The sequence below is a fragment of the Notolabrus celidotus genome, chromosome 13 (genome assembly GCF_009762535.1).
Source record: "Notolabrus celidotus isolate fNotCel1 chromosome 13, fNotCel1.pri, whole genome shotgun sequence".
NCBI lineage: Eukaryota > Metazoa > Chordata > Actinopteri > Labriformes > Labridae > Notolabrus > Notolabrus celidotus.
In genome coordinates, this window is record NC_048284.1 from 5,034,624 (window position 1) to 5,060,863 (window position 26,240).

The window sequence follows — 26,240 nt, forward strand, 5'->3', positions numbered from 1 at the left end:
CTTTTCAAAATGAAAGGTTTGGAGACTCAGCTTACTGGGAGATTTATGACACATTTGATGGCTTCTCTGGTTGATTTCGCTGAGTCACAGTTAGTGAAAATCACAGTCGCTGCTTTCACTATAAAGCACCTGCTTGAAAATACAGGCAGATTTCATCCACTGTAACCTAACAACTATATCCCCTTGATTCATCCTGACCTTTCTCTGTGGATCCAGCAGCATGTCGAAGGTACATCCAGTTTGCTCCAACCACAGTTTGGCTCCCTCCACACCGCCAAAAGAGACCACCAAGACCTTCACTGACCGAGCATTTAGGAGAGCCTGCAGGGAAAGTATTCAAAAGAAAGATATTTAGATATATCACTCACTCATTCACTTCTTAATCTTCTTATACTCATTTTTTTTACATGTTTAATTTAACCATTAAAAAAAGGCACTTTAATAAGAGGCCTGATGGGGATGTCTCTGCTTTTGGAACCAGCCTCTAGTGGACACTTGTGGAACTGTGGGGCTTCATTATTGAACACAGGAAGTCACTGCAAGGCACAAGTGTTTTTTTATCATGTATTCAAACATTTAATGCACTCCTGAAAATTTAAGGATGAGCTTCATGTGTCAAATTTTCCCGCCCACCTTTACTTGGATGTTTTTTGTCAGCCCCCTTGTAAACTTTGGGGTGCAGGTTTAAAATAGAATATAGAAATAGAATATATCTTTATTGTCATTGTACATGTACAACGACATTGAAGTGCAACCCATTTTCAGTGCAAAAGATGAATAAAAAGAGCATTGGTAGAATAATAAAAAGTTGGTAAAGTAGGCGCCCCATGTACAGAGGCAAAGTAACTATATAGTCCTTGTTGTAACGGTTGTAGGGTTTAATTCCTTTTTTTTCAGGCATTATCACTGGCAGGATTTTATAATTTTATATTTTTTATATTTCTATAATTTATATCTTTAATAAATATATATATTTTTTTATTTCTAAAATTTTTACATTTTATATTTTTATATTTCAGATTCTTGTATTGTTTTAATAATTTATCTTTTGATGTTTGTATTCTTCCAACATTGTTTTATCTCCTTTTGTTCGTCTTCCTCACATTTATCTTTTATTGTCTTTTAGTTTCTTTCTTATTCGTAAAGCACTTTGAAACCATGTTAATTTAATCATTGCTTTAACATTTATTTATCTTATTCAATCATTTATTTCTTGTATTCATCTGATCTTGTTAACGCTTCCTTATTTTTTAACTTTTCTTTCCACTATTATAATCTTACTACATTGATTTTATTTTATTTTTAAGTATTTCATTTATAATCATGCCTTTTATAATTTTACCATTGCTGTTGTTTTCTGTCTCTCTGTTATTCTGTGAAGCACTTTGGGCTGCATGTTTTTATGTATGAAAGGTGCTATATAAATAAAGAAAAAGAGCTATATAATATATAATATGTATATATTTTAATATATAATATATATATATATATTTGTTTACTACAACTCACGGTCATACTACATACCCATATTTATTTTATTTATTGCTTAATCTGTCATTACCAACCATAATCACACCATGTCAACCTGTCACTACTGAAACATTTTTAATACTGCCTGTAATTACTGCTATTTAATCAAATTTAATTTAATTTAATTTTACTTATTGAAACTTCTTCTTGATTGTACTTATGTCTGGGTTGCTGTAACAACTGAATTTCTCCCCCGGGGATCAATAAAGTAATATCTTATCTTATCTTATAAATAAAGAATATTATTCTTATTCTAATTGTCATTATCACTATCCTGGATGTCTCATAAACATTAAATGGCGACTATCACAGTATCCTTCTTTCAACATCCTGCGTCCTGAGAGCCCCTCAGGGACAACTTCACGCTACAAGGGATATGTGAATATGAAACTTTGGAACATTTTAGGTGCAGGTCTTTAAAAGGATGCCCGTGTTCTCAAATTGGTTACTTGTTTTTCTTTGTTTGCTCATGTTTTGTCTGCAAAATGTTGCTTATGAAAAACAAAAAGTACTGTTGCAGATGAATGTGCTGACAGTCAAGGTTGTGTTTCTGCATGAATAAGTAATAACTGCTGGATCGAGGGGAAACAAACCTGACTAGCCTCCAGCTCGGCCATGTGGTCTCGTCACGGCAGTCATCCAAAATGTCTGATGAGAACCAGCAGCAGCTTCTGACCCTGACCCAGGTACTGACCCAGAGTGGTACTCCTGTGAACACACAAAACAGAGAGAGACCAACAGATAACAAAAGTTGATTTTGACATCAGGAAGAAATGTCATCCCTGACTGGAGGATTGAAACGAGGGCAGTAGCTCAGTCCATAGGGACTTGACTTGGGAACCGGAGGGTCCCCGGTTCGAGTCCCAGCTTGGACGAAGTTTGGCAAGTGGACTGGTGGCTGGTTCACTTGCCTGGGCACCGCAGAGGTGCCCTTGAGCAAGGCACCGAACCCCCAACTGCTTGAAGTGCGCTGGTTGATGGCAGCATCCTCACTCTGACATCTCTCCCTAAGTGCATGTCCACTGCACGTGTGTGCATTGTATGTATATACCCCCCCAAAAAACTGTGCGTGTAGCATGACTGAAAAATAACACGAGTGAAAAAATTTAATTTCCCCCTGGGAATTCAATAAAGTACGTTCTTCTTCTTCTTCTTCTAAGCGGACCCCCGGCGTAGGCTACACCATCAATTTGACGCAGAAGTATAAATCAGCCTTAAGGATGAAAAGTGGGGGTGCCTTAAAAGCCACAAAGCCACTTTCTCTGGTCTACACAAGAGCTGAAAGTCTTGTGAACAGTTTAAAGTGTGAATGGAGTCTATGAGTGAAAGTATGCTGAAGCTATAAGCTGTAGAAGTTGAAGAAGTTGAGGTGGATTTGAAGATTCCGCACATCTGTTTCAATGTTAAAGGTGACATATCATGCAAAATTGACTTTTTAATGGTTCTTTACCTGAAATATGTGTCCCTGGCATGTCTACAAACCCCCCAAGAATGAAAAAAATCCATTCTGCCCCTGTTTTGATTTCTACACCTTTCTGTAAATGTGTGTGAAACGAGCCGTTTCAGACTTCCGTGTTTTTGTTACGTAACAACAATATCCGGTCTGTCACGGAGTCAGAGCTCGGAGCTTGTTCAGCCCATAGACTGTATAAAATAATACTGAATCCCTCCCCCGTTTTTCATTACCTGCACAAATATGTGCCAACAAGGAGCTTAGGAGGGAGGCATGCTAGTTGTAGGCTTTCTTAATAAACGCAAAGGTCGGTTTGACTCCCCACGTCTGCAGATTTGAAGATATAGTGGATGATTTTTATTTGTCATGGATAAGTGCTAGCGCTAATTAGCATAGCCACATAGCTATATGTTCATAGCTGTAGCTGTAGCTGTAGCTGTGTACCAAGACACACGTCGACATACTGACAAATAAAACAACAAGAAACACTAAATCTGTGACCAATCCTTCATAAAAGGTCCCGCTGCCTTTCTGGCAGAGGTCGGGTTTACTCCCCACGTCTGCAGATTTGAAGATCTAGTGGATGATTTATCATGGATAAGTGCTAGCGCTAGTTAGCATAGCCACATAGCTACATGCTCGTAGCTGTGTACCAAGACACACGTCTACATACTGATAAATAAAACAACAAGAAACACTAAATCTATGACCAATCCTTCAGAAAGGTCCTGCTACAGGCGCCTCTCCGTCAGGATCAGATTCAGAGGGTTGAAGTAACGCGATCTCTGAGCAGCCGTGTATATTCAGCCAACATGTAAACATTAGATCAACGTGCTGGAGAGCCGAGGCACATCCACTTCCGGAGGGGGCGTGGTCAGAGGGAAAACAGAGTGTTCTGATGAGGAATGAAGAAAAGGACTTTTCAGGCAGACCAAAATCTGATTTCAAAGTGTTTTTTTGAGCATAAACTTTAAATACATGTTTTTGGGACCTCTTAGACCAATATATATTGATGAAAAAAGCATGATATGTCCCCTTTAAAGGTGACATATTATGCTCTTTTTCATCAAATATATTGGTCTAAGAGGTCCCCAAAACATGTCTTTAAAGTTTATTGCTCAAAAAATCACTTTGAAATCAGATTTTGGTCTGCCTGTAAACCCCTCTTTTTCAGCCCTGCTCCGAACAGGCTGTTTTCTGCGTCTGTGCCTTTAAATAAGACTGAGCTCTCTGACCACGCCCCCTCAGGAAGTGGGTGTGGCCTCAGCTGTCCAGCACGTTGATCTAATGTTAACATGTTGGCTGAATATACACGGCTGCTCACAGACCCGCGTTACTTCAACCCTCTGGCTGTGGATAGCAGTTTTTTTTCACTCTTTTTTAGGAACACATCATGTATTGATTACCATCAAGACATAAAGATCATTTTAACCAGTATGACAAAAAGTGTATCTAAATCTGATTACCAACCCCAGCTTTAAAGCTTTAGTTAGTAAAATTATCAAATTAATTCAGTGGCTCTAATAATCTGACTTTTTATATGGAAAAAAAATTGGCTAGTGGAAATTCTGGTTGGCTGGTAACTTCATAAACTTACCAGCAACATTGGCTGGTGATCAAAAAAGTTAATTTAGAGCCCTGGTTGTGACGTATGAAAAACACTGAAAACTGAAACGGCTCGTTTCACACACATTTACAGAAAGGTGGAGAAATCAGAACAGGGGCAGAATGGATTCTTTTCATTTTCAGGGGGTTTGTAGACATGCCAGGGACACATATTTCAGGTAGAGAACCATTAAAAAGTTGATTTTGCATGATATGTCACCTTTAAAAAAAAGTTTAAATAAAGTTGAACAATTCAAAAAGTATAAGGTGTGGAAATGTGAAAAGTAATAACCCTCATGAGCTTGAGGAGCTTCATAGTTTAAAAGTTGAACGGTGAAAATCGGACAAAGTTTGAAGACTGTGACAAAAAAAGCCCAAAAATGTACGGAAGAAAAGTAGAAGAACAATATGTTGAAATGCTGAGTCAGAAGAGAGAGCTACGGCAACAAGCAGCCACTTGAACGGCGCTTAGCAACAGTGAGTGCGTGATGTCACAAAGAAACTAGTCATAGCAACATCAATGGCAGATTGAATGTGTGATGTCAGAGTCGAAATAGACTGTACATTGGTAAACCAAGCCTCAAACCCTCTTCAGTTCACAGATCCAACCTGAGACAAGCGGTCAGCAAGGCTCGTCACTTTAAACTTGTGTACATTCAAGACACTAGCTTACCCTCAGATTAGCAATGGCAAACCAATGGTACTCAGAACTTGAGTCCCTGAGCTGGGCTGATATGATGGAGAAGGAGATGGAGGCTGAGGAGATGGTGAACAAGATTAAAGAGCTCCAAGAGCTTGTTGAAAATAAAGACAACCAGCTGCAGGCTGAAAGGTTGAGAGCTGACACCCTCCAGAAAGAAAAGGAGGAATATAGGCGGGAGGTAGAAGACAAAGCCAGCCAAATCCTGAAGATTCTGGAGATGCAGAAACTTTCCCTGGATTCCTCCTGTGCATCTCAGGACATCAAGCTGCAAAATAGTAAAGTAATTGTGTTGTCTCACAAACTCCAGACATGCCTGGACGAGGCCACACAGAAGCGTGGTGAAATGGCCGAGGGGTTGATGAGACAGGAGAAGGAGCTAGTAGACTTGAGGAGGGAGACCAACACCCAAGTGAAGATGGAGAGCCTGAAGAATGAGCTGCAGGCTGAAAGACTGAGGGCTGACACCCTTCAGAAAGAACAGGAGGAATTTAGGCGGGAGGTACAAGAAAAAGCCAGCCAAGACCTGAAGAAGGTTCAGAATCTGGAGGTGGAGAAACTGTCCCTGGAGCAGGAGGTGAAGGCCCTACGAATAGAAAATAACATGATTCAAGAGCTCGTGGACCTGATTGCAGCTCAGGACACCCAGCTGCAGAAGAAGATGGTGGTGACTCGCGTCCTCCGGACAAGACTGGACAAGGCCAAAGTGAAACTTGACGAAATGGCCGAGAGTTTGATGAGAAAGGACCAGGAGCTCATAGACTTGAGGAGGGTGACCTACACCGAAGAGCACATGATGAACATGAATATGAAGCTGGTAGAACAGACCAATAAGTGCTCCGGTCTGAACCTCCAGCTACAAGATCAGGTGAAGGTCGGTCTGGCTCTTCGGGAGGAGGTGAAAGAACTTCAAGAAGAGGTCTCAAGCAGAGCATTAGAGGATAGCACAAAGATTCAGGAGCTCCATGATCTTGTTGAGTCCTTAAAGAACCAGCTGCAGGCTGAAAGCCTGAGGGCTGACACTCTCCAGAAAGAAAAGGAGGAATTTAGGCGGGAGGTACAAGAAAAAGCCAGCCAAGACCTGAAGAAGGTTCAGAATCTGGAGGTGGAGAAACTTTCCCTGGAGCAGGAGGTGAAGGCCCTACGATTAGTAAATAACAAGATTCAAGAGCTCGTGGACCTGATTGCAGCTCAGGACACCCAGCTGCAGAAGAAGATGGTGGTGACTCGCGTCCTCCGGACAAGACTGGACAAGGCCAAAGTGAAACTTGACGAAATGGCCGAGAGTTTGATGAGAAAGGACCAGGAGCTCATAGACTTGAGGAGGGTGACCTACACCGAAGAGCACATGATGAACATGAATATGAAGCTGGTAGAACAGACCAATAAGTGCTCCAGTCTGAACCTCCAGCTACAAGATCAGGTGAAGGTCGGTCTGGCTCTTCGGGAGGAGGTGAAAGAACTTCAAGAAGAGGTCTCAAGCAGAGCATTAGAGGATAGCACAAAGATTCAGGAGCTCCATGATATTGTTGAGTCCTTCAAGAACCAGCTGCAGGCTGAAAGCCTGAGGGCTGACACCCTCCAGAGAGAACAGGAGCAACTTAGGCAGCGGGTACAAGATCTGGAAGTGGAGAAACTTTCTCTGGAGCAGGGGGTGAAGGCCCTGCAGGAGGAGATAAGAAACAACACCAACATGATTCAAGAGCCCCAAGATGTTGATGCTTCTTCAAAGAACCAGCTGCAGATTGAAAGGCTAGATGAACCGAAGAGACTCATTGAGAAGGAGAACGGCTCTTTGTGGAGGAGGTTTAAAAAGGCCATGACGCCTCACAGTTCCCGCCAATATAAACATCTGAGAAGGCTGAGGGAAGACCAGGAAGGAAACCCCAGCACTTCTGTTCCCCCAGTCCCCCCCCAACATGCCTAGGCCGTAACAGGCCATTAGGCAGGTCACAGTTCTGTGTGGGTTTACTCCGGGCACTCCGGTTTCTTCCCACATGCAACAAATCTAAAAAATGTCAATAAAAAAAAATGTCAATAAAAAAAAAAAAACTTGATTAAATTCTTAGAATGAAAGTTATTTCTATAAGGTTGGATTCCTGCATGTCTGACTTAGTGTTGCTATGTATCTACTGTTTACTGTTTCTCTGCTCTAATTTCTCCAACATGCTTTTCATCCTCACTCAGTCACAGTTCTGGTCTCGGGGCTGCGTTGCTGAAAATTTGAAGACAATATATTTTTAAAAAAAAGAAGGTTTTTATCTATCACTTTATTGCCTAATATTCCATCTAATATCATTTTCATGGTGTTACTTAACAATGTTAAAAATAAGTGTTTTGGTTTTATTAGCCTACCACTACTTATTCAGATAAATTATAAGATACTTATAAGATAACAAGTAACATTTGAGCAAGATAGAGGGACTTGTTTTAAGACATCTTAAATGTCTTGTTAAGTCAAACAATCTTAAAATGATCTCGTTTTGAGTTGTAATTTAGAAGAAACAAGGTTTATTTTACAATTTATACATTTTTCAAGCTGAGATCTTATTTGTAGAAGACGGGTAATCTTGATTTAAGACAAACCCTTTACTTGATTTAAGTGAATGCATTTTATTGGAGAATCTATCAGAAAACAGCTCCATTGATAAAAGAAAGAAAGAAAGAAAAGTTGTTTTTTTTAAAGGGTGGTTACAGTTTCCTGAGCAGTGGCTTGGGGGCCACAACCATGAGCTCTGTCTTTTCACTGTTGAGTTTGATGAGTTTAGATGTCATGCAGGTTTTTATGGCTTGAAGGCAGAGTCCTCTAATATGTATTGTCTGCAGTCTTTGAAAAGGATTGTATTTATAGGTCTTTATTTTTCTGTACCGAGTTGTTCATGTATTCTATTTTTATGTATCCAGTGTAAGTATTATTGTTATTAACATTGCATTGTTGATTGTTCAGAGTTATTCTAATTTTGAAATAATAATAATAAGAAAACATATCAAACATAAATCTTGATAGTTGTGGAATTAAGGGTTTAGCACTCAGTTGGTTTCAATCCTACCTGACAGACAGAAGTTTCTCTGTCCATTTGGGAGATTTTTCCTCTGGGACAGCCCCTCTTCCTTGTGGTGTTCCTCAGGGGTCTGTTTTGGGCCCTATCCTGTTCTCATTGTATATGCCGCCCCTGGGATCTATTTTCCAGAAATATGGCGTCTCATTTCATTGTTATGCTGATGATGTGCAAATTTATATGCCGTTCAGCTTAAAGAGGAATGGATCCCTGCAGTCCTTATTCAACTGTTTGAAAGATGTAAAGTTATGGCTGAGCCTAAATTTTCTGCACCTTAACGAGGAAAAGACTGAGGTCATTGTATTTGGACAGCCCCAACAGTTCGATGGGAGCACTCTCGGCCCGCTCGCAGCAAATGTTTACTCCTCTGTAAAGAGCCTTGGAGTTCATTTTGACAGAGCCTTCAAATTTAGGAAACAAATCTCTTCTGTGGTTCAGTCCAGCTTCTTCCATCTGAGACTCATAGCGAAGGTGAAGGCATATCTCCCTCCTAAGGATCTAGAGAGAGTTGTACATGCCTTTATTACGGCTAGGCTTGATTATTGTAATTCTTTGTATGTCGGCTTAGACATGGCGTCTATTCAGCGCCTGCAGCTTGTACAGAATGCGGCAGCTCGCCTCCTGACTGGCAGGAAAAAGAGGGAGCACATCACACCTGTGCTGCGTGCTCTCCACTGGCTCCCAGTCCGTCACAGGATTGATTTTAAAGTTGCACTTTTAACATACAAGGCCCTAAATGGATTGGCACCATCCTACTTGGCTGATCTTCTCCATGCTCACAACCCAACCCGAGCACTGAGGTCAACAAACCAGCTGCTCCTGGATGTGCCTAAAAGTCGCCTTAAAACCCGGGGAGACCGAGCCTTTGCAGCAGCGGCCCCCAAGCTCTGGAATGGCTTGCCACTCCAATTAAGATCGGCCCCAACTGTTGAATGTTTTAAATCTTTGTTGAAGACCCATCTCTTCTCTTTGGCCTTCTACTCGTGAAGAGGACATTAATATCCTGTTATGTTGTTGTTTATTGTTGTCTTCATGTAATTTTTACTTTTTACCTTGGAAAGCACTTTGGCCAACACTGGTTGTTTTAAATGTGCTATATAAATAAAGTTGACTTGACTTGACTTAATCTTGAAGTTTATGAATATTTTGATTGGCGGTGAAGCTGACTGCAATACAAGGGGTACCAGCTTAAATCTTGCCTAGGGCACTGAAATGGTGAGGGCCGGCTCTGACTGAAACACAACAAAGATGATGTGTTCACTGGTTTGTGTTGACTGCTCTTAAACACCTGCCACACACAGAAAAGGTCAAACATTCAAGGTCACAGTGTGAACCAGGGGTGGGTATCGAAAAACCGGATCCGACTTAGAACTGGTTCTAATTGATCGATTCCATTGTAATTGTACACCTCAAATGTTATCGATTCTTCTTAATGATCAAAGCACGACGTCACGTTGCATTACGTCACACACTGCTACGCGGCAGAACTCCTTCAACCACGAGGAAACATGGAGAGGAAGAACTGGTCTAAAGCGTGGCTCCATTTTAGTAAAAGAGATGAGAACAATGTCGTGTGCAATCAGTGCAACGCTGTCATCTCATGTAAAGGTGCAAATACCTCAAATAAGCTGAAGCATTTGTCGAAGCTTGGGGTTCACTTTGGGTCGAAGTGGAGAAGGGGGGGGCGAACCCCTGCCTACCCTTCCCCTTTCGGAGTCAGGACTAGTGATGGCGAGATGAAGCTTCTTGAAGCATTGAGGCTTTCCTTCCAATTGGTTCACTCATGGGCCGAAGCTTCATGCGCAGTGATTATGATGACACCATCCCTTTGGTGTGTGAAGCTTTGAATTGAATAAGTGAATGATGTTTGTGATGCCAACACATAAATAATGAACTTCTTAATATGGTGTCTGTCTTTTTGATACAATGGCCGGGTCAAAATGGAAACTGGAAACAAATTGGGGAGAAGTTTGTGACTGTGCGCTGCCCCTTGTATTTCGAATTGCGCACCAAACCTGCGAACCGGTTCCTGAATCAGTCACGTGGTACAGGCGGCTTGCGAGGCTTCGAACATCACCACATACTACATCAACACAAGCCTCGATATGCGCTTCACAGAAATCTTCATGGATTACTCGGCACACGCTTCGAAGCCTCGACATGGGAGGAAACAGGAGGTACTGAGAGTGGGTAAAATACCTCCGCGATGACCCCCGGTGGAAGAGCGTTTTTCCTCTCCAAATTCAAAGTCTTTTCCTCCAGGCTTGAGGGGCCACGTCCGGACTCACTCAGCCGAAAATGAGGCACTGAGAGTGGGTAAAATACCTCCGCGATGACCCCCGGAGGAAGAGCGTTTTTCCTCTCCAAATTCAAAGTCTTTTCCTCCAGGCTTGAGGGGCCACGTCCGGACTCACTCATCCGAAAATGAGGCACTGAGAGAGGGTAAAATACCTCCGCGATGACCCCCGGTGGAAGAGCGTTTTTCCTCTCCAAATTCAAAGTCTTTTCCTCCAGGCTTGAGGGGCCACGTCCGGACTCACTCAGCCGAAAATGAGGCACTGAGAGTGGGTAAAATACCTCCGCGATGACCCCCGGTGGAAGAGCATTTTTCCTCTCCAAATTCAAAGTATTTTCCTCCAGGCTTGAGGGGCCACGTCCGGACTCACTCAGCCGAAAATGAGGCACTGAGAGTGGGTAAAATACCTCCGCGATGACCCCCGGTGGAAGAGCGTTTTTCCTCTCCAAATTCAAAGTTTTTTCACATAATTTTGGAAAAAATAGACGGTGTAGAACTACTTTTTCCCCCTCCCAAAAATACTTGTTTGGAGAATTGATAAGGAATTGGATTGATAAGCAGAATCAACAATGGCATTGACATTGATAACATCTTATCAATTCCCACCCCTAGTGTGAACTCACTTGTCGCTCCGTGCATCAATTAGCTCAGTGTCAGGGCGGAGTCTGTCTGCCGTCTGTCCTCCAGAGAGCTGTCTGTCTGACGTCTGCAGGTCTCTGTCCACACCCTCCAGGAACGAGTCCCACTCAGTCTGCACACACATGCGTGAAGAGAAACAAGTAAGACCGCTTATAAGAGGGGGCAAACTTAATACAAGAATAAATACATAAAACAAACAAAGCGATAAAGATATTTAGAACTGGTTAACGTATTGGCAAAAACCGAACCGGGTCACAAATCCTCACAAATCTTACACTTAATAGAAATTATTAAAGCCAACACTTCACAGGTACAGACCTCCAGCTGCAGAAGCTCCTCCACCTGCTCTCTCACTGCTGCATGACTGAAAAAAACAAAAAACAAAGTTGTGACAAAGAAAGAACACAGCTGTAGACCAGAGTAGAATCCTTGTTAGGTCTGGATAAACACCATATAAGAGGATGGACGGCACAACTGTTCCCTGAAAGTGAAACCAAAACATGAAGAGCTCCCCCTGGTGACTGACAAAGCCCGCCTCCTCCATTGTAACTAACGGGACAAACTAGAAAACTAAAATTCAACACTGTTGAGGCAGAAGTCTGGTCTTGCTGGAGGTTTCTTCCTGTCAAAGGTAAAGCGAGGTACACACAACAAGATAATCTGGGACATTTAGTATCATGCAGGTCTGCTTTTCATACCTAAAGTCTCTAAAAGTAGTATGGGAGGTCGAGCCTTCAGTTATCAGGCACCTCTCCTTTGGAATCATATACCAGTCAGGGTCCGGGAGGCAGACACCCTCTCTACTTTTAAGAGTAGGCTTCAAACTTTCCTTTCTGATAAATCTTATAGTTAGAGCTGGATAAGGCTTGGACCAGCTCTTAGTTATGCTGCTATAGGCTTAGACTGCCACACGGGGATCCTGTCTTTCCCTCTCTCGTCTCTCTCTTCTATCACTTTCTTTAACTCTTCCAGTCCCATTAAAGTTTCCAACCACAGACCTTTCTGGAGTCCATGAGCTCCCTTGTCTCGTAGGTTCCTCTTCAGTTGCTGCTGTGGATGTTCCAGACTCCAGCTGCTACAACTACTACTATCTGTCTCAACACTATCATCTCTCTCTCTCTCTCTCTCTCTCTCTCTCTCTTTTAATCTCCTCTATCCCTCTTTCCAACCCTAACACGGTCTCAGCACATGAGTCTGGTCCTGCTGGAGGTTTCTGCCTGTTAAAGGAAGTTTGTCCTTGCCACTGTAACTTGCTAAATGCTGCAAAGTGCTCTGCTCATGGTGGATTAAGATGAGATCAGACTGAGTCCTGTCTGTAAGATGGGACTGGATCTTATCCAGTCTTGATGTTGGGTCTTTGTTAATAATAGAACATAGAGTACGGTCTAGACCGGCTCTGTTGGGAAAGAGTCTTGAAATAACGTTTGTTGGGATTTGTTGCTATCTAAATAAAGACTGATTGATTGATTGATGTAGGATACATTTAAGTCCAAGTCCAGTTTTGATTAGTTGATGTTTTTAAGAGGAGTTGTGTGTCATGATTAGTGGCTTTATTGACAAATGCTAGATTAACAGAGTAGAGAAGGTAACGATAAAACAAGATGTAACAACATGAGTCATTGAACTTTGCATAACCGTGTGTGTCTGCTTCACTAAAGAATCTATCCTGCTGTGGACTGTACCAACTTCAGGGATCTCTGTCGTTCTATCGGTAAGTTAAATGTGTGTTTTGATTAGCGCATGTGACCACAATCCTGCTGCTCCACCAGTCAGATCACGCCTTAGCAGACACCCTCTCTACTTTTAAGAGTAGGCTTAAAACTTTCCTTTGTGATAAAGCTTATAGTTAGAGCTGGATCAGACTTGGAGTTATGTTGCTATAGGCTTAGAATGACACATTGGGAACCTGTCTTTCCCTCTCTCCTCTGTCTGCCTGTCTCTGACTTTAACTCTCCCTGTCCCATTAAAGTTCCTAACCATAGACCTTTCTGGAGTCCCTGAGCTCCCTTGTCTCGAAGGTTCCTCTGGATCTCTGCCGTAGACTGCCTGCTGCGACAGACCTACCAGACTCCAGTGGCAACAGCTAGTACTACTACTACTACTACTCGTCTCATCACTATCATCTCTCTCTCTCTCTCTTCATCTCCTCTATCCCTCTCTCCAACCCCAACTCGGTCTCAGCAGATGGCTGTCTAACATGAGTCTGGTTCTGCTTGAGGTTTCTACCTGTCAGATCATGCCTTAGCTCAAGCTCAATATGTCAGCACCTGTTGTGTCTGTATTTATGTGCTGTCATTGGAATAGGAGGTTTGCCATGTGCAAGTTATCTAACAATGTCATTTACAAACTTGTGACTCACTCACGTAAAGATTAATAATAGATACAATCTAGACCGATCTGAATTTTTGTGGAGGACAAAAAAGATGCTCAATTATCAAAAACCTGTAGAGACTTGTGGAACTATTAAGTGCTCATGATGTTTTGCCCATAGCCACAGCCTGAAGGGAGCAGGTAGTTCAGGACCTCAGAGATGACTGTTGAGATTCCCTGGTGTTATAGGCTGTGATGGGAATAATACAGACATGATAGTATGTTGTACTTGTGTTGATTAGAAGTTAGAAACATTCACACAGGTGGGTGTTTAGGTTTAAACAGCAACCATGTTAACTGGAGACTCTCAGCCGGATGCATCCCTCATAAACGTCTTTAGACGATCATTAAATATCTGATGAGGATATTTTGAAATCTTAATAAAAATTAAACTAGTTTGCATTCCCAGGAACTCCCTCTGTGTTTCAACAGCTGTGTAAACTCCACAAACACTGACACGTTCAGCTGAAGGTCTCCAGTTTTACAAGGTCACTTTTATAACCGTAACACCGGGAGAGACGCAGTCGTAAAGGGCTGAGAGAAGACTACTGTTACAAGCTGCTAAATCAAGAGAATCACAGCTTCTTCTTCTTCTTTTGAAAAGTACACACACATACAAAAAAGATAGAACAAATAAAAACTAATGAAAGAAAGAGAAATCATGTGAATAAAAACACTGCGGTTAATCTACCAATCAGACACGTTCAGCATTGCAGGCCCTGCCCTCTGAAAGTCCCGGGACCTTTGAAAAGAACTACCTCCCAAGCAGGGGCTTTTTAGGGGGGAGATTATCTACCCCTGAACTAAATGGTCAAATAAAACTCATATATAAATGTGTTTATGTATTATTCTTATTGCCATCATTGTCTGTCTTGATATGCTGATACTTACTGATAGGACTTTGTCCATATGGCCTCTGCTTCACTCCACTTCTTCACTCCAAGGCTGCACAGAAGCAACAAAGCACCCATATTACTCACAGATCAAATCTGCTGTTCAAAAACTGAAACTGAAATAAACCTAAAGCAGCTCTGCACGTTGTTGGGAACACCTTTCCCTACCCTTTATAGAAATCAGTCCCGGCTGTGATCAGGCCAAACAAAGTGCTGATCTTGTGTGGGACAAAATCCTCCAGGGATTCTGCGTGAGAGAACAAAGGGCCATAGTTACTGGTCAGCTGGATTTGTGCAATATCATTGTGCTGGCAATGAGCATGACACGGATTAAATTACGCCACATCCATGCCAGCAGGTCTCTTAATCCAAGTGATTTGATCTCACTGATCTACAACTCACAAGGAACATGTGTTGTTGGTGATTAATAAAGTATTCATAAGCAGAGGTGTGCATTACATGTGCGTGTTAACTTACACAAACATGGTTCATCTTAACACCAAGCAACACAGGAAGTTATCCAATTTATCTGAACAGGGTTTGATGCTTTATACTTCATGCAGGATTAATACAACAAATCTCAATGAAATTATAAACATTTTATGCAGTTTTGCTTCCTGTAAAAGCTACATAGGTTTTAAAACATAATAAATATGTAATAAAAGAAGTAGTTCAGTGAGTATCTTAATCCGGCTTTCATGTATTCTAATTTAAATGTTCCTCATGTGTTCCTCACAAGTGCCAGCCAGAGAGCTCTCTGTTTTTATGCCCCCTAAACTCTGAACTCTGTGCATCTGGACATAAAGATGCAGAGGTTCTCTGGGTGTTTTTAAAGTAAACTTAAGACTTACCTTTTTTATCTGGCTTTTAACTTGGAGTAAATTCCTTTTAGCCCTGGACTGCATTATTACTTTTATGACCATTGTTTTAGCATCATTTTTTAACATTTCTTTTTATTCTTACTTCTTCTTTTTTAATTATTTCATTTTATTTCTATTCTAGCTTCTTCTTTTTTAATTATTTTGTTTGTTCTATGTTAATTCTTCTTTTTAATTATTTTGTTTATTCTATTTTTATTCTAGCTTCTTTTCTGATTATTTTATTTTCATTCTATCTTCTTCTCTTTTAATTATTTTATTTTTATTCTAACTTCTTATTTTTTAATTACTTTATTTTCTCTATTTTTATTCTAACTTCTTCTTTTTTAATTATTTTATTTGATTATATTCTAACTTCTTCTTTTTTAGTAATTTTATTTACTCTCTTTTATTCTAACTTTTTCTTTTTTAATTACTTTATTTATTCAATTTTTATTCTAACTAGTTCTTTTTCAATTATTTAATTTATTCTATTTTTATTCTAACTACTTATTTTTTAATTATTTTATTTTATTTCTATTCTAACTTCTTTTTTTAAATTATATTATTTACTCTCTTTTATTCTAACTTGTTCTTTTTTAATTATTTAATTTATTCTATTTTTATTCTAACTTCTTATTTTTTAATTATTTTATTTATTCTACTGTTAGTCTAACTGCTTTTTAAAATTATTTTATATTATTTCATTTTTCTGGTATTTATTTAATTTGATTCTATTGATTGATTTCATTTTAATTGGTTTTATTCCATTTTTATTTTTTAGTATTTCAGTTGAGAATTGGAGTTAAGTTGTACTTGAGTTCCTGTTTTTGTAATCCACAAATTTCTCGCAGAAGTATAGGTGCAAACTTTCATTGTTTTAAAGGCACACAATAAGGAAACACATTGCATTATATGTTTTTATATTTAAGCCGAATTTCTATTCAGACTGAAACATGAACACTCATCATAATCGTGACTCCCTAACAGGTGTCTACTTCCCCTGCAGTAAAAACTCGATAAAAGCCTCACATTCTTAAACACAGTCCGGTTTTAAAGTGGTCCTACCTTCTGAGTCCTTCTTGGCTTCCTGCAGGAGGACTTTGCTCCAGTTCATCAACAAAGTCAGACCACTAGTTAAAGTCTCCTCTGACACTGGCACATCTTCAGCCATGATCACTGGTTCCTCTCTCTCCACTCACTGGAGGTGAAGTCCACTGACATGTGAACTACAGTCAGCCTACATCCGGACCACGTGACAGCATCATGTGCTGATGTAAGCCTGAAGGGTTTCATTCAGTGCGCAACATCTAGTGGGGACAATTATTATTTACACCTGTAAGAAATATTTTAAAAACACATTTAAAGGTGAACATCTTCACCAAAAAATACACAAAATTAAATGTATTCTTAATATTTTCAGATGACGCAGCTTTTCGGTGTAAATCTATGGAATCAGCATATTAGCTTCTGAAGTTTATTTATATATAAACATGAGTTATACTGTATGTCCCACTCAATATTTCTTTTCCTTCTCATTGTCTCTTTTATTTTTTATGGTATATGTAATTGTTTGAACATTTGTCTGTAATGTTTGTAAATGTATTATTATTAAATGTTCAATAAATAAATAAATCGATGAATGAATAAATAAATAAATGAATGAATGAATGAATAAATAAATAAAAAATTAATAACAATATCAACAACGCATATTTATAGGCAGACGATCAATGCAATAAATTAATCTCCAATTAAAAAGGGGATGGTACAGAAGCCTAAAATGGCCTGATTAGCAATAAATTTGTATTCCCTTATTTTGGGGATTAAATGTACATTTTTTATGCTTTAATCTAAAAAAATTAAGATCATGTTCTTCAGGACCTGAAGTGCCTTATATGTTTTTTATCCATGCATCCACCTTCCTCTGCTTATCCAAGTCTGGGTTGCGGATTTTTTTTTTTTATTCTAAAAAAAAAAGGCAAAAATCTGGGAAAAAAGTTCAATTTCTGACTTTTTTCACACATTTCTGACTTTTTTCCAAAGACTTCCATACTTCTGACTTTAATCTGAGAATTAAAAAATATATTGTATCTTATTTTTTTCTCCAGTGGCCCTAATCCTCTTCCTATGGAAAATCTTAACCAAAAAATTGCACATTATATATATTCTCAATTGTTTCAGATGACATAGCAGTTTAGTGTAAATCTATGTAATCAGTAGCAATGGATATTTTATAGGCAGACCATCAATGCAACAAATTCATCTCCTATTGAAAAGTGTCTGGTATGGAAGCCTAAAATAGCCTATTTTGCGCCAGCTTTTATTCCTTTATTTTGGGAATAAAGGTTGATTATTTATGCTTTCATCTCAACATATATAGATTATTCTCTGCAGGATCAGAAAAGCCTTATATTTCTTTTATTCTTTGAAAAAAGTCAAAATTCTGACTGTCTTAGACTTCTGACTTTAATCTAAGAATTAAAAAATATATTGCATCTTATTTTTTTCCCCAGTGGCCCTAATCCTCTTCCTATGGAAAATCTTCACCAAAAAAATGCACATTATATATATTCTTTATTGTTTCCGATGACGTAACAGTTTAGTGTAAATCTATGTAATCAGTAGCAACGCATATTTTATAGGCAGATAATCAATGCAATAAATTAATCTCCTATTGAAAAGTGTCTGGTATGGAAGCATAGACTGTATAAAATATATGGAAACCTAAAATAGCCTATTTTGCGCCAGCTTTTATTCCTTTATTTTGGGAATAAAGGTTGGTTTTTTATTTATGCTTTCATCTCAACATATATAGATTATTCTCTGCAGGATTTGAAATGCCTTATATTTCTTTTATTCTTAGAAAAAAGTCAAAATTCTGACTTTTTTCTCACATTTCTGACTTCTTTCTGAGACTTCTGACTTTAATCTGAGAATTAAAAATAAACATTACATCTTCATTTATTTTCCAGTGGTCCTTATCCTCTTACTTAAGAAAATCTTCAACAAAAAATTGCACATTATACATATTCTCAATTGTTTCAGAGGCTGTAGCAGTTTGGTGTAAATCTATGTAATCAGTAGCAACGCACATTTTAAACACAGATGATCAATGCAACAAATTAATCTCCTATTGAAAAGTGTCTGGTATGGAAGCCTAAAATAGACAAGCTGCAACCTCTCATCTCAAAATATGAAGCCCATGTGGAAGTGCTAAAAACTGCAGTTCATCAAGCGTCCAGTAGAGGCTGGCTGCAGAAACACCAGAAACCACATACACACTAATTCAAAGAAGACGATCTTTACAGCAGAAATAAACATGTTTAACAACCTGGTTCAAAAGCTGTACCCATTTTATCCACAGGGGGCGCCATAATCAACACTAAATTAAAGTTTCTCATAGCTTCTTTGATGTTTCACATTTTTAGATTCAGTTAATCAAAAATATTCACCTTAAATCTCCTTTTCTTATCTTCAAACTTCACTTTGGTGAACATCTATGGCGGCCATGCTGTTTTGTTTGCATCCTACCTTACGTTCACTTGTTTCTTCTCGTCTCGGCACTCATAGGTTCCCCAAAAACGACAACAGAGGCATTTAAAATTGTCAACCAGTTTTATTGACTGATGAACATTCACTCATCCAATAAAACATTCCCTCCTTCAAGTTTTAAGCTTTAAGATAGGTTGTGCATTTCTTTTTCTTCTTCTTCTTCTACAGCCCAACAAAGCACTTAATGAGTGGACGACTGGATGACTGGATCACCCAGTGCAATAAAGAAAATTACAACCAGTCAGCACAATCATTGATATGAGAGAAAACAAGAGACATGAAGTGAAAGGAAACTGCAGCAACACAGGAAGAAAAGAAAAACATGAGATATGCATTTAAAGAAACCCTTTTGTTCTGTCTTTGTGGAAATGATTCAAGTAAATAAAAAACTACGACACCTGATATTCAATGAGACTTTCAGGGATGACTCTTGAGAATAAAGAACCTTAACCTTTTATAAATGTTGCTGAATATTGTTCATAAGACTGAATACTTTGTGATCCCTTCACCCTCAGAGCTTGTTCGCTTCTGCTCCTTGTGCCTAAACCAGCATCTTAGGCAGCACTTTTTCATGAGGCGGCTGCATGTAAACATCATCTGGATTAGGATAATCAAACGACTGGTCAGCTTCCATCACTGCTAAATTTAATCTCTACTGAGCAAGGATAATCCAAAAATATCTGATATGGCTGGTAACATATTCAATTTGCCTGAGGATTTCCTCATAGTACTTTTTATTTTCTCACCAGGCTTTTGGTGAATATCTGTTCATGGTAACCGCACTACTTGTGTCCCAGAATCAACAGTACTTTGTGTTTGAGGTGAAGGATGTGAGCTCTTTTCTTGGTCTGAGATGTCTTAAAGGATGGCTCATACAGGCATTTTTTAATCCATGATAAACTTTAAGAAAATACAAGCTAAAAGGAATGATGTCAAAGAAAACAAAGTAAGTGGTGTGCTTGTTCCCTCACCTGTGATAAATCCAGACAGTCGGAGATACTAGAGGATATTCAGGACGACTTGGCTTTGACTTTTTACTTGTTATATAACAAAAGTACCTTAAATTGATTTTGTTTTTATTTTTAAACATACTATTTTAAAATAACCGGGTGTAATGAACCAATTTAATCATTTTAAAATGAAATTTTTAACTGAATACACCTTCTGATGCAGTTCATACCTAAAAGACTGAAATTTCTTCATTATTTTCATCACAAATCAAAAGGAAAACCAAATGTAGTGAATGTATGAAAATTAGAAAATTTATGGAATTTAATCTAATTTTATGGACTAATTCCTCTTAACCAATTCTATAGGGAAATACTAAATATAATACTTTTAATAAATTATCTTTCCCAAAAATATTTTACTCCTCGTTTTCGAATATTAATGGATTTGCATTGATTATCTGATCTTTTTGTAATTTGTGATCATTTTTTTTGTATTATTGTCATCAACAACAAAGAAAGACATCTGATTATCTTATCATTTTTTATGTCTCCTTGTTGCATTAAAGTGTGGATCATAGATAAAGGCTACAATGAGTTTTAAAACAACTAAAAACAGGGAAAAAGAAAGTTTTCTGTCTTCAAAACGGTCAATCAGAAAATCAAAAATCTTCACTAAATCTGTATTTAGAAAATGTTTTTTTCCTTGCTTCACAAGTCACACAAATAATCATTGCCTCCCCTGTTTGAGCTTTTGAGTTTATGAGTTTATAATTTAACTTTCTCCCCAAAATAAAGTCCTAAGTGTGTCTCTGGAAATCCTCTAAAATCTCTTGACTGTCTCTCTGGTCTCAGTTCTGCAGCCAACCCGCCTTAAAGCCAACTTTTTATTGGTCATGTTAAAAGAAAAGCAGGAGTTCGATACCCGATAAGAGAGGAGACTGTTTGTCATCCTCTGAGGAAAGACAGAAAGAAAAGAGACTGCTTCAAGTATCCCAAGAAGTGGAATTCAATAGCCCTGAAAGGTTTTTGTTTCTTTTAAAATCCCAGGACTTCTTCTCTGCTGATTAGCTGGACTGTGTGTTTGTGTGTGTAAATGTGTGTTAAACTTTAACCCTTCAAAGTAATCTGAATCTAGATGTAACCATGATAAAACCATGTAGGATAGTTGAGATGACTCATGACATGGACTTTGTGCTTCGGGTGTTTTCAGTGTGAGGCCCTAAAAAGCAGAGAAGAAGAAAAGGTTGACAGAATCACTTCTGCATCCCAAACTCTGACACTGAAGTTCTCTGTTATCGTCCCCAAACAGCTGGAAGTGTGGAAGCAATGGGTCTAACTGCAGATATAGAAATAGTCCAAATGTTAAACCACATGTTGCACAGGTTTCAGTTTGCATCTGCAGCAAATAAAATACATCTGAGGTCAAATGTTTCAAAAATATATTAAAATAATGGCAAAGTTCGTTTGCAGAGTTCAAATTAAGGGCCTGTCTCCATTAGCAGCATTTTTTGCATTGGCAGTTTTCCTCAATTGAACTGTTGTTACAAAGTTTTTTCAAAGCAGTGACAAAAAACAGCTGATGTTCGATGTGTTTTTGTGCTTACGATGCTGAGTGCATTTAGAAAATAGACGCTGCCAGTGCAAAAAAATGCTGCTGGTGGAAACAGGCCCTAACATGTTTACACAAGCACATTTTAAGTTACTGTTGCATTTCTTGTTCTGTCCTAGTCCTAATTTAAAGGTGTTTGTTTTTAATAATAGTTTAAGCACTAGTTGTAAAGCCAAATATTAAAGTTTTGGGACAATTTTGGGCATCAAGATTGGAGACGTGTTTGGGAGTATTTCAGGATGACAGAGAAAAGAGCAGGATTTTAGGAGCTGATTTGACGCCAAAATAAGGTCATTGTTAAGCTTTTGCAAACTAAATTTAAAGAAGTAAAGTGTCTTTGAATCAATATTACCAAACTGCATTTTTATCACCTCAATTTTATCCACCTGCTCTCCTGATTTGCAAGAATTCACTCATTTGTTGTTAAAGCTACAGGCGCTATTAGAGAACTCTGTCCTGTTTTGTTTGGGTTGCAGAAGAAGACGGTCCCTTTGTTCAGCCCAGTGTAGAAGCTCCATTATTAAGACTTTCATAAGACAGACGTCTCTCCCGCGTAGACGCCGTGTTAGGACTTCTTCGGACAGTGTGAAGACGAGTCTGTGTTGAGAACCTCTATCATTGTTCTTGAAGACGGGAAGGTTTCTGCTACAGACGGAAGATTCTGATACCAACTCGGCAAACTGTAAAGAAAGAGAAGAGTAAGGTTAAGGTCTTCGTCAGAAGCAGGAGTCACCAGCAGATTGATGGTTTGTCTTCCTACCTTTTCAGATTCATCCAACTTTTTGCTGTTTTACTGAAGCTGTCCGGACTGGGCGTGGTCATGGCTTCAAAATCCACCAGCTGGAAGAAAGTTAGAGGACAGTACTGTGATCACTTTGACCACACAGGTGAGGAACATTATTGTTACACACATTTTGTATACTGTAGAATTGGCAACATTTATGGTTTTCTCAGTTACTGAAATGTACAGCTTATAGCAGGGGTGTCAAACATATGGCCCGTGGGCCAAAACCGGCCCTCCAGAGGTTTTTTTCATTTTCTTAATAAGAGTAACTGCTATTTCAGATTTGTCCTCTGGGGGTCGTATACCATCATAGATGGGGCTAACCTGAACGGCGCTCTTGGACTTTTTTCTCTCAAAGTGAGGAAAAAGAATATTTGCAGTTTGCATAATCCGGTGGAAATTCATAGGCTTTTTAGAGCACTTCATGATCCACATTTTTCATGAATCCGTTTTTTGCACTAAAACAAAGGTTATTATGATTTTCCTGGTCTGGCCCACTTGAGATCAACTGCAGCTGTACGTGGCCCCTGAACTGAAATGAGTCTGACACCCCTGGCTTATAGGGAAGCTAGTTTTTCATTCTTATATCATTTACTTTTAATTATTGGATTTTTTTGCTGAATATTTTTAGCCATTTCAACCATTTACTTTTTTTCTCTGGGATTTATTTCAATTATTTATTCAAATAAATAAAATAATATTTCAGCTGTTTATCAAAATTTGTCCGCTTTACTTTGTTAATAAAGACTTTTCTGAAATCCAAAATAATGGAATCTTTTTTTTTTTTTTTAAACGTGACATATCATGCAAAATGGACTTTTTAATGGTTCTCTACCTGAAATATGTGTCCCTGGCATGTCTACAAACCCCCCGAGAATGAAAAAAATCCATTCTGCCCCTGTTCTGATTTCTCCACCTTTCTGTAAATGTGTGTGAAACGAGCCGTTTCAGACTTCAGTGTTTTTGTTACGTAACAACAATGTCCGGTCTGTCACGGAGTCAGAGCTCGGAGCTTGTTCAGCCCATAGACTGTATAAAATACAACTCAGCTCCTCTGTTTTTCATTCCCTGCACAAATGTGTGCTAACAAGGAGCTTAGGAGGGAGGCATGCTAGTTGTAGGCTGTCTTCATAAACACAAAGGTCGGTTTTACTCCCCACGTCTGCAGATTTGAAGATCTAGTGGATTTTTATTTGTCATGGAAAAGTGCTAGCGCTAGTTAGCATAGCTACATAGCTACATGTCGTAGCTTAAGCTGTAGCTGTGTACCAAGACACACATCGACATACTGACATGGATTTTTTTCATTCTCGGGGGGTTTGTAGACATGCCAGGGAAACATATTTCAGGTAGAGAACCATTAAAAAGTCGATTTTGCATGATATGTCACCTTTAATGAACCAGCTGAAAGTGAATGAACTTTCACATCATCATAAGCTCTGTCTTCTGATGGAGGCAGAAGGATGAATGGAGAGAGGCTGTCTTCTAGCCTCTACTATGGACTGTTTTAGTTATCCTATATCTTGATTATGAACTTTCACATCATCATGAAATGACCTAATGGACTTTGAACTTGAAACATGATGAGTTAAAATTGGATGATAGTTCTATTACGGCTCGTTTGAAATGTAATGTAATGTTTGAGTAATTGTTTTGCTGCGGCCAACAATTAGGGGCCGGGATGTTGGAGCCGATTTATTATTTGAATTAACATTATTATTACTATCATTTATATAATGCTAGGGTTAACTAATTTTGAATTATTATTGTTTATTTTGTATTTTGTTTCTCACATCCCTCCTCCTGCCCAGGCTGTCCTCCTCCCCACTCCTTTGATTAGGGAGTCAGGCCACCTGGCTCCAGGTGTGTTTTTCCTTTGTGTGCAGGAGTGAGGAGAGTGAGGAGTGAGACAGTTTTTCAACCACACGAAATTAAGCTGAATTACGTCTCTTTTTCTGAAAGTCAACCCGGAGTATATTTTTTCGTTAATCTGAATAAATTCAAGTATTTTTTGAAACCAAAATCTCCGCGAGTGCTTTTTATTTGTTTAGTGAGTTCTTAAGCCTCCTCCTCACGGACTACTCTTTTTATATTTTGACATTTTTTGGATAACCAGAGTAGCCATAACCATGTGTTTTGTTTAACCTTGTCAGGTCGTGCGGCGGTCATATTTGGAATAATTTTCCAGGACAATCCTTGATTTTCCAGGACATTTGACCTTTGCCTCACATTTTCCAGGTGTTTTCCAGTACTGGAAAACTGGTCAGGTTTTCCAGGTTTTCCAGGACACGTGGGAACCCTGTATTATTATCATTATTTATTTGAGCTACCATTCTTAACTACTAACCCATCATCTTATCATTTTGACAGTTCAATCATTGCTCTTAGCTAATCCCTGGAACTATCTATCCATTACATTTAGCTGTCAAAAGATTAAAAGTACTCTCGGTTGTCAATCATTGGTTTAAGGGACAAATATCAAAGATTCATCTGAGGCCACGTCCTGAGACATCATGATAACTGAAAAACACATTTTTGGCAAGCTAGAACAAGAGGATGAACCCGACGCTGAGACCCACCCAAAGGGGGGGCAGGGTGTGGAACACAACCACTTAACCAGGACAGCTTCCCCTGACATGTGTCTCTCTTTGGTTTGCTGCTGGGAATATAAATCCCTCTTTCTGACTAGCAGCAGTCCAGGGTTTTAAAATGTGTTATTGCCATGTTACAATGTTATAATGTTACAATGTCATTTAGCAGACGCTTTTATCCAAAGCGACGTACATACGAGAACAAGAACAACACTAGCAAAGATCTAGACAAGAGGAAACAAGATCAGTAAGAGTAACAAAGTGCTTCAAGTCAATTTGGGTGCAGGTACTGCCAAGCAGTGTAAAGGCAATGCACAAAAATAAGTAAGGAGTTTTTATTTTTATTTTTGTTTTTTTTCTCCCGAAATAAGGAACATCTGCAATGAAGCAACCAACCAATTTAAGACCTTCCATTATCATCATCAACAATTAACATCACCACAATAATGACCAAAGTACCAAGTGCTGGGTCCCTCAAGAGCTGAACACAGATTCCCAGAGTAGAGCAGGACAGTGTGAGTCAACTGTAGCTGGAAGACATGATCTGCCACTGGGGACAACAGTGGAGAACAGTCTAGCTAAGTGCATAGTGCTTCCTAAAGAGCTGGGTCTTTAGCTGTCTTTTGAAAGTAGAGAGGGACTCTGCAGATCGAATGGAGTTGGCCAATTCATTCCTCCATTTGGGGGCAACAGAAGAGAAGAGTCCAGCTAGTGATTTTGAGGCCTTGTGTGCTGGAAGCACTAGGCGCTTTTCAGAGGCTGAGCGTAGCGGGCGAGAAGGGCAGTAGACCTGGATGAGGGGTTCCAGGTAAACATGTTCCTTCATTTCATCACATTCAGAGGTTTCATTTATCTGTCAGGACACTTTTCTCTGCTACAAGAAGTCCATCTCAGCTGAAACTCTGATCAGATGTCTGCTCTGCATTGTTCCCGTCAGATGTGATTCTGTTACAGGAACAATACGTCTGCTTGGCAGGTCCAACACACGCTGGAGTTTGATCCAAACTTCATGAAGAGGTCAGAATGAATGAAAAAGGTTTCTGTATCCATGAACAGACCTGATGACCGGCTCTTATGTAACGCAGACTCGTCTTACTCTGAGACACAACACAGGTCACTGATCCCACACTGAACTTCGCTGTAGTCTTTTGACAAGATTGACTTTGTCCCATTCAGACATAAAATACAAACATCCAGTGTCTCTGACTCAGACACTGATTCTCGAGATGTGTAAGAAACTTTAACAGAGAGCCGTGAGATCGTGCGAAAGAAGTGACGTCCCAGCAGACTGCAGAGTGGTTTAACTCTCTGAACTGACACAGAAGTTAGAGTTTATAACTTGATCCTGT

General features: G+C 39.2%; 3 protein-coding genes across 3 annotated transcripts in view; 1 reads left to right on the forward strand and 2 right to left on the reverse strand.

The window, feature by feature from the left end:
* The window catches only part of selenol (selenoprotein L), a 20,710-nt gene extending 4,062 nt beyond the window's left edge, over positions 1 to 16,648 (reverse strand). Inside the window, exons 1-7 of the mRNA XM_034699926.1 lie at positions 16,471 to 16,648; positions 14,714 to 14,792; positions 14,544 to 14,597; positions 11,601 to 11,646; positions 11,267 to 11,394; positions 2,124 to 2,238; positions 199 to 321 (exon numbers count right to left, since the gene is read on the reverse strand). Of these exons, the coding sequence (XP_034555817.1) occupies positions 199 to 321; positions 2,124 to 2,238; positions 11,267 to 11,394; positions 11,601 to 11,646; positions 14,544 to 14,597; positions 14,714 to 14,792; positions 16,471 to 16,576 (651 nt within the window). The 5' untranslated portion in view covers positions 16,577 to 16,648. The remainder of the gene's footprint in view (positions 1 to 198; positions 322 to 2,123; positions 2,239 to 11,266; positions 11,395 to 11,600; positions 11,647 to 14,543; positions 14,598 to 14,713; positions 14,793 to 16,470) is intronic.
* Positions 5,142 to 7,345, forward strand: LOC117824441 (trichohyalin-like). Its single transcript, XM_034699924.1, has one exon. It carries the CDS (start codon positions 5,275 to 5,277, stop codon positions 7,213 to 7,215), a length of 1,941 nt encoding a protein of 646 aa, XP_034555815.1. The 5' UTR covers positions 5,142 to 5,274; the 3' UTR covers positions 7,216 to 7,345.
* Positions 16,649 to 19,001: 2,353 nt separating the features above from the next.
* Positions 19,002 to 26,240, reverse strand: part of ttc13 (tetratricopeptide repeat domain 13) — a 30,051-nt gene continuing 22,812 nt past the window's right edge. The window contains exons 17-19 of the mRNA XM_034700104.1: positions 25,950 to 25,986; positions 22,277 to 22,356; positions 19,002 to 22,196 (exon numbers count right to left, since the gene is read on the reverse strand). Coding sequence (XP_034555995.1) covers positions 22,082 to 22,196; positions 22,277 to 22,356; positions 25,950 to 25,986 — 232 coding nt within the window. The 3' untranslated portion in view covers positions 19,002 to 22,081. The remainder of the gene's footprint in view (positions 22,197 to 22,276; positions 22,357 to 25,949; positions 25,987 to 26,240) is intronic.